The 14317-nt window shown below is 44.5% G+C and overlaps 1 protein-coding gene across 2 annotated transcripts in view; it reads right to left on the bottom strand.

The window, feature by feature from the left end:
- LRSAM1 (leucine rich repeat and sterile alpha motif containing 1) overlaps positions 1-14317 on the bottom strand; it is a 149413-nt gene that overhangs the window by 53316 nt on the left and 81780 nt on the right. For both annotated transcript variants that reach the window (XM_068248692.1, XM_068248693.1), the window contains exons 14-18: positions 14199-14243; positions 8844-8914; positions 8579-8678; positions 787-874; positions 1-68 (exon numbers count right to left, since the gene is read on the bottom strand). The exon at positions 1-68 is cut by the window's left edge and continues 7 nt beyond it. In XM_068248692.1, the coding sequence (XP_068104793.1) occupies positions 1-68; positions 787-874; positions 8579-8678; positions 8844-8914; positions 14199-14243 (372 nt within the window). The remainder of the gene's footprint in view (positions 69-786; positions 875-8578; positions 8679-8843; positions 8915-14198; positions 14244-14317) is intronic.

Below are 14317 nucleotides of genomic sequence, written 5' to 3'. Positions count from 1 at the left end.
CGTATCTGCCGATGCATCAGATCTTTCTTTAGCTGCAAGGCCTCGAATGCCGCTTTCTGGATTTCGGACTGGAAGGAAAAGAGTTAAAGATCAAGAATCATGCCAAAGTCAACTTTGTTCACGGTTACCAACTCCAATAACAAAAAAAAAAAAAAAAACTCAAGTGCTGGCAAGAGCATCTCTGCAGAATGTTCATTTGTTGTGCATTCCGAAGTGGACAGAAACAACTACTACTCAAAGGGGAACTTCAGCCGAAACAAAAATACTGTCATTAAGTTACATTAGTTATGTTAATTAAAACAGATAGGTAAAATGATCTCTTACTCACCCTGTTTTAAAAGAACAGGCAAACGTTTGTGATTTCATGGGGGCAGCCATCTTTTTCATGGGGGGAGCCATCTTTTTGGTTGAAAGGAGGTGACAAGGAGCATGAGACACAGTTCCAACTGTCCTGTGTCCTGGTCACCCCTTCCAGCTGCGCGCGCTAGTATTCAAATCTCAAATTCAAAATAAAAAAAATAAAAAAATTTGCACCAAAACAGCAGAAGGAGAACAACAACATCAGAAACCCCATCATGCTTTGCACAGCATCAGGGGAAAAATGCCCGGGCAGTTTTCTTCTATGCAGCTAAAAATGAGGCTTGGGTAAGAAAAACAAAGTTCTGATGCTATGAACCTGTTAAAAAAACACCAAGCCATTTCAGTGCTGGTGAGTCGATTTTTAGTCCGGAGGTTCACTTCAAGCTCCCGAGTGAACATCTAGTCCACAGGATGTTGTGCACCTACCTCCTGCAGGATGTGGCTGATGGCCTTGTGTTGATCCAGCTGCTGCCAGGCCTGGATCTGCTGAAGCTTACGATCCATTTCCGCCAGACTGTCAACAAAACACAACAGTATGGAATGAACAACACGGGCCCAACTAAACTCCCAATTAAACGAAGCACATTCTAACAGCAAACAGGAGGATACATGAACATAAAACCAGTCTACAATGCGGGGGACCAAATGCAGTGTCATGGTCAAGAAGTGCTTGCTACTGCAGTACAGTTCGCTGCTTCTTCTCTTTGGATGCAGCCGGTGGGCGGGTCAGTCTGGTGTGACCATGTGAAACCCAATCTAGGAAGAATAGACACCAGAGTACAACTCCTACAATTGCCCTAGGCAATGTTGGGACCCCCTTGTGGTCCTTTTGGTAAGCTGAAGTGAAGAGAGGTCAGAGAAGGTGGTAGGTGAGCCCCTTGACAGGTCGGGCCTGGGAGGGAACACTCAGAAGTACAGACAACTGAATCAGAGATTCAGTGATAAAAAAAAAATCATCATGGGGTTGATTCACTAAGAACAATAGCGTGAGTAACCTCCTGTTTAATCCTCACGCCTTAAAGGGACACTATCGATTAACATGTTTTTTCCCAATTCCATTTCACTGTTTATCTATTTGATTACTTTTATCTAATTCTTTTCACATTTTTCTGACTGCAGTCTGCTGAAATTCTGACGGCAGACTCAGCCATAAGGCCTCACAGTGCATCTGTTAACTCTGTCTGCAGAGAGCTCAGTCAGAGACAGGCAGAGCTTTCTCTCACAGAGAGCAGTGGAAATGTATCTTATGTGCAACATAAACATTTGTAATACTGTAGTGTGTGAAACCTGAATCTGATACCGACTTTTGAAGTAATCTGCTTCAATATTACACTGTTCTGAGCATGTCAGACTGCAGAGATTCACCTCTGCAAATGAGACATTCCAAACGTAGCTAAAATCTACACAAGGTGAATTACAGCTTTTGCCTCTGATATTTAACATGAAAAGTAGGATATTGTTAAATAGCTACTTAGACATTACTTGTACATGGTTTAGAACACTTGGGCATTGATAGTATTCCTTTAATGCACACTTACGAGCCCTATTGGCAGCGTAGCTCAGAAGAGCGCTCACTATGCACAGCATAGTAACGTATGTCGGCTACATCTCCATAACGGGCACTCTGCTTGTCCCCGCCCTGTGCAGGGATCTCGTCTTTTGAAGCCATTGGACGCGAAGGGGCTCAGGGTGGGACAAGAAGAGCGCCTGTTATGGAGATGTAGCTGGCATAAGTTACTGGCGCTCACTATGTACAGCATAGCGAGCGCTCTTCTGAGCAAGCTTAATAAAGCACACTACACTGCCGATAGCGCTCGTATTGTGCATTAAGGCGTGCAGGATTAAAAAGCAACAGTAACAGAAGGTTACTCGTGCTATTGTTCTTAGCGAATCAGCCCCAATGTGAGGTAACTGATGAAAAACCCTTTATAGCATCCTATGCATGCAAGAGGAGGTGGGTACATTGCAGGGAGATGGAAGTGATACTGTAGGCTAGCAATACTGAAAACTGTATAGTATAATTACTGTGGAAGGGGAGAAATGGTAAAGTAGTAGGATTAGCCATACTATGCCACGAAAAAACACATAAGTAGATACATACTTGATCTACTTACATTACACATGTATCACTGTCCACGTTTTGATTTCAGTGAATTTCATATAGTAAATGAAGAGAATTCTGTTCCTGGTGGGAACCATATCTTTTGCCCACAGTTTGAGGCTAAATCCTGATGTCATTTCTGCCCTTAACTTTTTTTGTTTTCTCCTCCAATCGTTGAGTCACCTCAGCCTTTCTTGTAAACACAAGTGAGCAGGGGATCGTGTTTCAGATAAGCAGCTAGGCAGGTAAATATATGGAAGAGGAGGAATACATTGTAGATTAAAAGAACCCCCAGCATGCAACTGTTTGGCACTGACTATTAAAGGGCCAGTGCGCCTTAAAGGGAACCTAAAGCGAGTAAAATTATTTAAAATAAACACATGGCGTAGCTGCAAATTAATATTACATACTAACCTCACCATCAGTTCCTCTCAGAAGCTCACCGTTTTCCTCTTACAGTGATCCCTTCCAGTTCTGACAATATTTCGCCAGAACTGAAATATAGCAGTTGCTGTCAGTTATATATCAGCGGCTGTAAGTTACAACGGAAAGTGCAAGGTAATATCCATGTTTCCCTATGGCTCAAGTGGGTGATATTACAGTTTAACAGTGTACTGACCAGGAAGCTGTTATGGGGTAATGGCCATTTTCAAAATGGAGGACGGAGAATTCCATTGATCACAGTGGACAAATGGGATGCAGGAGAGGAGAAAGAGATTGAGGCGTAGACTACACAGGAGGTAAGTATGACATGTGTATGGTTATTTTGACTTTTTATTTTCATTTCAGGTTCTCTTTAAAGTGAATCAGAGACGAAGCACCCACATGTATTTTACCATATACAGTGGAGGAAATAATTATTTGACCCCTCACTGATTTTGTAAGTTTGTCCAATGACAAAGAAATGAAAAGTCTCAGAACAGTATCATTTCAATGGTAGGTTTATTTTAACAGTGGCAGATAGCACATCAAAAGGAAAATCGAAAAAATAACCTTAAATAAAAGATAGCAACTGATTTGCATTTCATTGAGTGAAATAAGTTTTTGAACCCCTACCAACCATTAAGAGTTCTGGCTCCCACAGAGTGGTTAGACACTTCTACTCAATTAGTCACCCTCATTAAAGAGACTCCGTAACAAAAATTGCATCCTGTTTTTTATCATCCTACAAGTTCAAAAAGCTATTCTAATATGTTCTGGCTTACTGCAGCATGTTCTACTATCACCATCTCTGTAATAAATCAACTTGTCTCTCTCTTGTCAGACTTGTCAGCCTGTGTCTGGAAGGCTGCCAAGTTCTTCAGTGTTGTGGTTCTGCTATGAACTCCCCTTTCCAGGCCCCTGTATGCACACTGCCTGTGTGTTATTTAGGATTAGAGCAGCTTCTCTCTTCTCTCTTATCTTTTACAAGCTGGATAAATCGTCCTCTGAGCTGGCTGGGCTTTCACATACTGAAGAATTACAGACAAGGGCAAAGCTGTTTGCAGGAAGAAACAAGCAGCCTGAAACTTCAGTGCATGAGAACAGGGGGAAATAAACACACAAATAATAATCTCTTGAGATTCAAAAGGAAGGCTGTATACAGCCTGCTTGTGTATGAATGTATTTTGTATGTGTGGACATACTGTACATCAACCTACTTCCTGTTTTGGTGGCCATTTTGTTTGTTTATAAACAAACTTTTTAAAACTGTTTTTAACCACTTTTAATGCGGCGAGGAGCGGCGAAATTGTGTCAGAGGGTAATAGGAGATGTCCCCTAACGCACTGGTATGCTTACTTTTGTGCGATTTTAACAATACAGATTCTCTTTAAGGACACCTGTCTTAACTAGTCACCTGTATAAAAGACACCTGTCCACAGAATCAATCAATCAAGCAGACTCCAAACTCTCCAACATGGGAAAGACCAAAGAGCTGTCCAAGGATGTCAGAGACAAAATTGTAGACCTGCACAAGGCTGGAATGGGCTACAAAACCATTAGCAAGAAGCTGGGAGAGAAGGTGACAACTGTTGGTGCGATTGTTCAAAAATGGAAGGAGCACAAAATGACCATCAATCGACCTCGCTCTGGGGCTCCACGCAAGATCTCACCTCGTGGGGTGTCAATGGTTCTGAGAAAGGTGAAAAAGCATCCTAGAACTACACGGGAGGAGTTAGTGAATGACCTCAAATTAGCAGGGACCACAGTCACCAAGAAAACTATTGGAAACACATTACACCGCAATGGATTAAAATCCTGCAGGGCTCGCAAGGTCCCCCTGCTCAAGAAGGCACATGTGCAGGCCCGTCTGAAGTTTGCCAATGAACACCTGAATGATTCTGTGAGTGACTGGGAGAAGGTGCTGTGGTCTGATGAGACCAAAATAGAGCTCTTTGGCATTAACTCAACTCGCTGTGTTTGGAGGAAGAAAAATGCTGCCTATGACCCCCAAAACACCATCCCCACCGTCAAAGCATGGGGGTGGAAACATTTTGCTTTGGGGGTGTTTTTCTGCTAAGGGCACAGGACAACTTAATTGCATTAACGGGAAAATGGACGGAGCCATGTATCGTGAAATCCTGAACGACAACCTTCTTCCCTCTGGCAGGAAACTGAAAATGGGTTGTGGATGGGTGTTCCAGCACGACAATGACCCAAAACATACAGCAAAGGCAACAAAGGAGTGGCTCAAGAAGAAGCACATTAAGGGCTCGTTTCCACCATAGCGAATCCGCATGCGGCGCCGACATGCGGATTCGCTTGGTACATTGAAGTGGCCGGGGCTGTTTCCATATGTGCGGCGTGCGGGAGCGATTTGGCGGCGGGCCAAATCTGCACGACGGGACCCACAGAATTCGCCTGCGTCGGGAATCCATGCGAATCGCCGCTAATGTATTTAATAGGAAAAACGCATGCGTTTTTTACATGCGTTTTTACCCGCGATTCGCGTGCGATTTCGCACCTTTTTCAATGTTATTTTGCCCTGGCAGAGTCATGGTTAATTTCGCATGGCACCCTGCCATTCGAAATCGCGGGTAAAACCGCATGCGGAAACGCATCTGCATGCATTTTTACAAGCGTCGGGATGCCGGCGAAATCGAGTCGCAACTGTGGAAACGGGCCCTAAGGTCATGGAGTGGCCTAGTCAGTCTCCGGACCTTAATCCAATAGAAAACCTATGGAGGGAGCTCAAGCTCAGAGTTGCACAGACAGCCTCGAAACCTTAGGGATTTTAGAGATGATCTGCAAAGAGGAGTGGACCAACATTCCTCCTAAAATGTGTGCAAACTTGGTCATCAATTACAAGAAACGTTTGACCTCTGTGCTTGCAAACAAGGGTTTTTCAACTAAGTATTAAGTCTTTTATTGTTAGAGGGTTCAAAAACTTATTTCACTCAATGAAATGCAAATCAGTTGCTATCTTTTATTTAAGGTTATTTTTTCGATTTTCCTTTTGATGTGCTATTTGCCACTGTTAAAATAAACCTACCATTGAAATGATACTGTTCTGAGACTTTTCATTTCTTTGTCATTGGACAAACTTACAAAATCAGTGAGGGGTCAAATAATTATTTCCTCCACTGTATATCAGTGGGAACAATAGAGAAAACACCCACCCTGCTCTCTGTTTCATTCTTCACTGCTCAGCCTGCTTCTAATCAGCCCTGATAAAATCCCCGACTGAGCATTGAGTCTGGCTTTGCTCAGGAATCATTATAGCTGAGTCATTATAGCAGAGAGGGGGCAGGTTTGGGCTTGAAAAGACACCAGAGAAGGCAGCTATAATGATTCCTGAGCAAAATCACACTGAATGCTCAGTCGGGGATTTTATTAGGGCTGATTAGAAGCAGGCTGAGCAGTGAAGAATGAAACAGAGAGCAGGGTAGGTGTTTTCTCTAATATTCCCAATTATAGATATGGTAAAATACATGAGGGCGCTTCGTCTCTGGTTCACTTTAAGTATGTGATAACTCCAAACCATAACAGCAGAAAAAGTTTTGAAAGTTTTGAATGCAGAATTAGCATCTTTATCACTTAATAGACTCAGACGAGTTGCTGTTGAAATTTGATTTTTATGGTGACAATCCCGCTTCAAATATGGTTTGTTTTAAAGGAAATCTAAAGTTAAAAAAAGAGCAAAAAGCAGTTTAACATTCCTGGGGCTTCTGCAGTCATCAGAAACCTGCGGCGTCCTTCCACGACCCTCCAGTGAGCAGCGGCGACCCCCTCAAAGCTACCTGGCCACACGCCTCCTCACCGTGTCCCTGTGCACAGCATAGTACAGGAAAATCGCCACTGAACATGCACAGAACGCTGCCGACAACGGGAGTGCGATCGGTCTGTGCACAGCTCGGGGCCGTATATGCGCAGTAGCCTCCGACTGGCTGCAGCCGGCCAGCTTTGAGGGGGTTGCCGCTGCTCATTGGGCGGTCTGGGAAGGGTGGCGCGGGCCCAGGATGGGGGCTTCTTGGGGCTCCAGGGGGCTGCGAGAAGCCCCAGGAAAGAAACTACTTTTGTTTCCACTTAAATAACCTTTTAATGGTAAAAAGCAAGCAGTTAAAATTTGACAGAAACAACAGGTTTTGGACTAGTCCATCTCTTTATGGGGGATTCTCAGGGTTTTCTTTGTTTTCAAAAGGATTTCCTGAAGGGCAGTTTAACTGCCAACATAATAAGATACTACTTACCACAAGAAAATGTATGCGTGCATCAAACACCAAGTTAAACCCTAACAAATCTGGCTTTGCAAATTTGGCCTAATTGGCTTTTCATGAGGCATTGCTCATGCAAATAAGCATTTGCTTTCGCATGCCAAATTATGCAGGTTCAAAAACCAATACCGCAAAGCGGTTGCCCTGCAGAGATTAGTTCATGCTACATTAGCACTATCCAGGAGCGCCACGGGGAGGCTTCCCAATGCCCCCATACAACCGGGGGGGCTGTGGGGTCCCAGGCTCTCTCACTGCCTGGGAACCACAGCAGCACCCCGGAGGGGGAGGCTGGGAGGCACAGGCGACCCCCCCCCCCAAGCGTGGCCAGCGCTGGGGAGGGCTGTCCACTCCCCAGCCTCCCCCTCCGGGGTGCCGCTGTGGTTCCCAAGCAGTGAAAGGGCTTGTATGGGGGCATTGGGGAGCTTCCTCGTGGTGCTCCTGGATGAACTAATCCCCGCAGGGAAACGGCTTTGCGGTATTGGTTTTTGACCCTGCATAATTTGGCATGTGAAAGCAAATGCATATTTGCATGAGCAATGCCTCATGAGAAGCCAATTAGGCCAAATTTGCAAAGCCAGATTTGTTAGGATTAAACTTGGTGTTTGATGCACGCATACATTTTCTTGTGGTAAGTAGTATCTTATGGTAAGTATAATAAGATACTAATAGCATAGAATAAAATTGCACTAGTACAGTTCCACCCCAAGGCACCATGCAGTAGAGATATACAAAACAGTCCAAGGACTTATGGGGTTTTTAAAGAAATAGCATCAGTCTTTATTCTTCTTAAGTACAACTTTTCCTCGATTGCAGTCGTGAAATGAAGACAAGTTACAAAGTAATCAAATTCACAGAACCAAGATGCCTGACACGTGTTTCACGGGCGAAAGCCGCTTCCTCAGAGGCACACGAGTATATAAATACCAGGAATAGCCAGGATTCCACGACCGCAATCTGAATTCCTGTGAAGCCAAGTGTAGCACATAGATGTGCTCTCTGCAGTGACTGAGTGTTGGTAAAAAGACTTTCTTTTATAATAAGATACTACCCAGCCTTCCTTCTCCCTTGCACACTATTTGTCAGTTAGACTTAGCAACTGTCATTCAGGAAATGCTTTTGAAAACAAAGAAAACCCTGAGAATCCTCCATGAGGAGATGGACTAGTCCAAAGCGTGTCGGTTCTGTCAGATTTAACTTACTTTTTCCGCTGGAGCGGTCCTTTCATGCCTTATGAAGAAACAGCACAGCGATACATAAGTGTGCACCAGCTCTACAAACTTTCAAAAATCAACAACGAAGCTTTGCGAAAACAGCCGTGTAATCAGTAATGTCCCCAGTCCTAATAATTAGCCAGCCCTGTCTCCTGACTTGTTACTGTGTGACTTCTATAACTGCCACCTGTGATCACTGACGACTGTCTCACCTGGAGCACGTCTGGAAAACCATCTCCTGCCGCCGCGACTCATATGCCATCTGCAGCAGCTTGTTCTTGCACGTTTCCGCCAGCATCTGCTGCATGGCCGCTGGTAAGACAGAGAGGAGAGGGTTAATTCAGGATTCCTGGCTCAAAAGTCGTATAATAGTCCATGCAAGGCTACGCGTTTCTTTGTACCGGTCCCTAAATTACCGCTACAATAGTCTGCTGCCTATTATACTCTTAAAGTGGTTTGAAAGTCATTTGTACATACCAGCGACTTCCTTCCTGCGTAGACTGTCCGCCTCCTCCTGAGTTATGGACATCAGATGCTCCATTTTAATCCTAAACAAGACACAATAGAAGCTTGCAGGTTATTTAAAGATTTACACGTCACATGTTTCATTTTCTCAGATTTCCTCCTTAAGTTCCCCCTTTCCATGTCGATAAATAACCTCCCTGGCAGTGTGATTATTTCTGGATTTTAGGGTTAAAAGCAGTACAATTTTTTTTCATGAGATTTTAGACCTTAAAAGCAGGAGAAATCATACCACAGTGAGATCTGCACGGACTCACCTTCCGGGATCCTTGGGCAATTCTCCCTCTGTCCTCTGGGTGGCGCTGTACTCCTATAGCGAGATCGCCATCTGTCGTCATGACGACAAACGGGGATCTCACCAGAGGGATCGAGAGCTTACGAAGACCGGAAGAAGAATGGCTGCCAGTGCCTGGATCCCGGGGTAGGTGAGATGAAACGCCACGCACGCTGCACTGTCTCTCCATACCTCCCGGCGGCTACCACGAGTCAGGCTCGGAATTACCGCTCCTGGCTTCTTTTTTCCACACTGAGCCTGACTCAGGGTTACCGCTAAGGAGGTTAAAAGACCACATGAAGACCAAAAGGCGTATTTATAAAGAGTGGCGATATGAGATTAAGAATGGAGAATGACGTACTGACAATCTGAAAGTATCAGGTCGACCTGTTAGATCAACGTATTAAAGGGGAACTTCAGCCTAAACAAACATACTGTCATTAAGTTACATTAGTTATGTCAATTAAAATAGATAGGTAATATAATCTCTTACCCACCCTGTTTTAAAAGAACAGGCAAAGGTTTGTGATTTTATGAGGGCAGCCATCTTTTTGGTTGAAAGGAGGTGACAGAGAGCATGAGACACAGTTCCAACTGTCCTGTGTCCTGATCCCGCATCCCGGCTGCTAGGCAACTAGAACAACAACATGGGAAATCCCATCATGTTTTGCACAGCATCAGGGGAAAAATGCCCAGGCAGTTTTCTTTGATGGGGTGGAGCTTAGCTTCTGTGCAGCTAAAAATGAGGCTTAAGTAAAAAAAAAGTTCTGATACTGTGAAACTGTTAAAGAACCACCAAGCCTTTTCAGTGCTGCGGAGTAGATTTTTGTCTGGGGGATTCACATTAAAGTCTCTTTTCCACTTGGAAATGCGATCGCAATAATGCTGTAATGCGACCATGTTTCTTCCTAATTTCCACCACCGCGATAGGGCTGCAATCTGTCAGGTGTACGGCATTATTGCAGTAGCATTTAGGATTTGTGCTGGGAAAAAAAAAAAAAAGATGACCTAGAAATTGGCAAATCGCAGGGAAAATCGTGTAGTGAAGTGACAGTATCTCACTAGTGAGCCCCCAAAACAATTGTCGGTTTGTACGATTTGTACAGTGGAAGCACAATAAAGCGTGCTGTTTGATTTGCCAAGATTGGTGTGCTGATATCATTTGGACTTTGATCACTAGTGAGGAGGGATGCACTGAGTGTGGTGTGTCGGTAATAACATCATCATAGATACAAGCAAAGCCTTTACGCTTCAAGGAGCTGACTGTATATGTTATTTTGTGCGCCTCCGAGGAAGTGGTGGTTCACTGCAAATCGTGTCAGACCATTATTTGGGACTCTGCATGTGAATTCCTTGATCTGTATCAATCTAAAGAATTTTGTACAAGAAGTAAAGGCTTTTTTTGATCATCAAAACAGTATTTTAGCTCCTTTTAAAACCCAAATTGTTAAACGTTTAGTGCATTATAGTGGGGCAATTGTTATGCGATTTTCTAGCCCTGAATTGCACAGAAAACGCGTCAGGATAACGATTGTGCTCAGGAGAAAATCCTGCTGCAAACAGATCACACTAATGGCAACAGTTGCCATGGTTTCCATCTGTTTTTACTATAAAAAAAACAATACTATAGTTATATACCTAGCGTTTTGCGATCCACTATCGATCGACTCGCTAGACGCAGGTAGTGGAAAAGGAGCAATCTGATTTTTTCATGTTGGCAATCAAGGCTTTGCTCATGTATTGCAACTACCACAAAGTCGGGGCTGGTTAACACTTGGCACTTTTGCAGCGCTTTGCTGATAGCCGGCGATCAGCAAAGCGCTGCTAATCTGAAATATGGGATCATTCTCACTGCAGCGCTTAGGATTTGCATAAATCGCAAACATGCTGCATGCAGCGCTTTGGGGGGCGATTGTGATGTGATTCTTGTTCAATTGAATGGGAATCACAAGCGCAAATCATGGTAAATCGCAAGATTTTGCATGCCAAAACGTGATCGCAGACGCAAACACAATAAAGTGCCCATAGTGATTTAGCCCTTACAGAACACGTCAATGGAGACTCTGCTGAAGCGACACTTTTCCAGTGATCGGATGAATGCCACATTTATAGATAGGCCTCTAAATATTAAAGGGATACTGTAGGGTGGTCGGGAGAAAATTAGTTGAAGTTACCTGGGGCTTTGAATGGTCCTCCGCAGACATCCTGTGCCCACGCAGCCACTTACCGATGCTCCTGCCCCGCCTCTGGTTCACTTCTGGAATTTCAGACTTTAAAGCCTGAAAAACACTACGCCTGCGTTGCAGTGTCCTCACTCCCGCTGATGGCACCAGGAGCGTACTGCGCAGGCCCAGTATGGTCTGTGCCTGCGCCATGCGCTCTTGGTGACATCAGGAGAAGCGAGGAAACGGCAACGCAGGCACAGTGGTTTTCAGACTTTAAAGTCTGAAATTCCAGAAGTGAACCGGAACCGGAGGCGGGGCCGAAGCATCGGTGAGTGGCTGCGCGGGCACAGGATGTCTGCAGGGGACCATTAGAAGCCTCAGGTAAGTTCAACTCATTGTCCCTTGACCACCCTACAGTATCCCTTTAAACACCTACAGCTGGGACAACTAGGTCAGTACTGCTCTGCTAGTCTCACTCTTTTTCACCGCCCTATTCTGTAGCGAAGTGAAGTTTGAGGACTCCATGCTGGGAGCCAGGACCACGACCTGGATCTACGCTCCACGGACATCTGCAGACATTTTCTGCAAAAACTACTTCTGCCTGCCGCCAATGTCTTTAGACGTTGCAGAATTTCCACATCTATGAAGTCTAAAGGCGTTTTACGCCAAAACAACTGATTTACTGTTTTTTGGTTTTCCGCGTTTGGAATATAGGTATAATTGCCTATTGGATTCATGGATGTTGCTCGTCTAGATCTTCTTTATATGGTTTATTGCACGTCACTACACTTAACCATAAAACATTACAACACTTTTCAGTCGGCTAGAGATATGCAAATGAATTGATGCAGCATTATGCAAATCTATGCAGCTTGAAAATGGACCAATCCCATGCTTCCAAGATTGGCTTAAAGAGACTCTGTAACAAAATGTTGATCCTTATTTCTTCTATCCTATATGTTCCTATAGCTGTTCTAATGTGTTCTGTCTTACTGCAGCCTTTCCTATTTGCACAGTGGCTGTGTTATCTCTGTTATATGATCTAATCTTCTCTCCTCTGTTGGCTGTCGGGCTGAGGTAGTCAGGCTGGAATGTGCTGTGCTGCTTGTGATTGGATAGAAGCTATACACACCCTCTCCAGGCCCCCTGCACACTCTGAATGACTCACACACTCAGCTCCTCTCAGCCTATAACATGCCATGTCTTTTGTTTGTAAACACTGCCCTAAAACTGGCAATTACAAGCCAGGATTGCAGCAGGGAGTGGCAGAAACAGCACAGAGGGGCCCAGGAGAACATCATGAATAGAATGGTATGCTTTTTATTGTAAGAATTTTACAGTACAGATTCTCTTTAATCCATTTACAAGCTGCATAGATTTTCATCATAATGACCATTACTTGCCTTTAAACACAATCCCTTCTGACTAATGTGGTTCATGGAATTTGTAGCGCTTGTCAAAACATTCAGTCACCAGTACGCTGGCACAGGCGAGTAGCCTTTTTATAAAATAGCTGGCATTCTTAAGGTGCCATACATCAGATGATGTGTGGGCAGATCGACCAAGAGGCACATCTCTCTCTGACTGGAGAGAGATCTGTTGGCTGCCCATACACCACAGGACGATTCCCGTTCAATTTCACAATGAAATCTCTAGGAAATCTTGTGCCGCAGCACCTGCCACCTCGCCGGCCCTGGCGCTGTTCCCCCAATGTAAAGTTTGCACCTGGTGCCCCGTGCAGTATTCTGTACCTGTTAATGTCAGCTGATGGCTCCGCGCACATACAGGTGCCCCACTTGGTTGCTGGTGTATACGTGGGTCAGTGGACGGAGCTAGTGGGCCAGAGGACGGAGCTGGTAGCAGACACCGACAGGTAACGTATACTGCACAGGGCACATTTTACACTAGGGAGGACAGTCGCTTGTCCCGATATTGCACAACGTCACTGCTAGGCACCCGATCGAGCATGTCGGCCCTACATCTTGCAGCATGTCTGATTGATACATGCAACCAATTTCAGAAAGAAATTGGTCACATCGTCGATCGGGCATGCTCTTGGCAGCACAGATTTTCATCCGATTATAATAAACTAAAAGGATTATCGACCAACCGCCAAATCACCCGACGTATGGTCACCTTAAAGAGACTCCGTAACAAAAATTTCATCCAGTTTTCTTCCATCCTACAAGTTCCAAAATCTATTCTAATGTGTTCTGGCTTACTGTAGCACGTTCTACTATCACCATCTCTGTAATAAATCAACTTATCTCTCTCCTGTCAGACTTGTCGGCCTGTGTCTGGAAGGCTGCCAAGTTCTTCAGTGTTGTGGTTCTGTGATGCATCTCCCCCCTCCAGGCCCCTCTCTGCACACTGCCTGTGTGTTATTTAGAATAGTGCAGCTTCTCTCTATTCTCTTTTACAAGCTGGATAAATCCTCCTCTGAGCTGGCTGGGCTTTCACATACTGAGGAATTACATACAGACAGAGCTGTCTGCACTCTGCAGGAAGAAACAGCCTGACACTTCAGTGGAAGATAGCTGCAGGGGGAAAGAAACACACAAATGATCTCTTGAGATTAAAAAGGATGGCTGTATACAGCCTGCTTGTGTTTGGATGTATTTTCTATGTGTGGACATACTGTACATCAACCTACTTCCTGTTTTGGTGGCCATTTTATTTGTTTATAAACAAACTTTTTAAAACTGTTTTTAACCACTTTTAATGCAGCGGGGAGCAGCGAAATTGTGACAGAGGGTAATAGGAGATGTCCCCTAATGCACTGGTATGTTTACTTTTGTGCGATTTTAACAATACAGATTCTCTTTAAGGCTTAAATAGGATTTCCCGCCTGCTGCAATAAGTCTCACCTACCTCTCATCCTCCAGAGATTTTAGGATGGCGGCGCTCTGCTTCTGTCTGCAGGAAGAAGAAAACATTTATGGTAAAACCAGCGTGGCAATGCGGATGCTCAGACAGTGTAAAAGACAGAG

Source organism: Hyperolius riggenbachi, chromosome 8, assembly GCF_040937935.1.
Source record: "Hyperolius riggenbachi isolate aHypRig1 chromosome 8, aHypRig1.pri, whole genome shotgun sequence".
Lineage (NCBI taxonomy): Eukaryota > Metazoa > Chordata > Amphibia > Anura > Hyperoliidae > Hyperolius > Hyperolius riggenbachi.
This window is presented reverse-complemented; position numbering and strand designations above follow the sequence as displayed.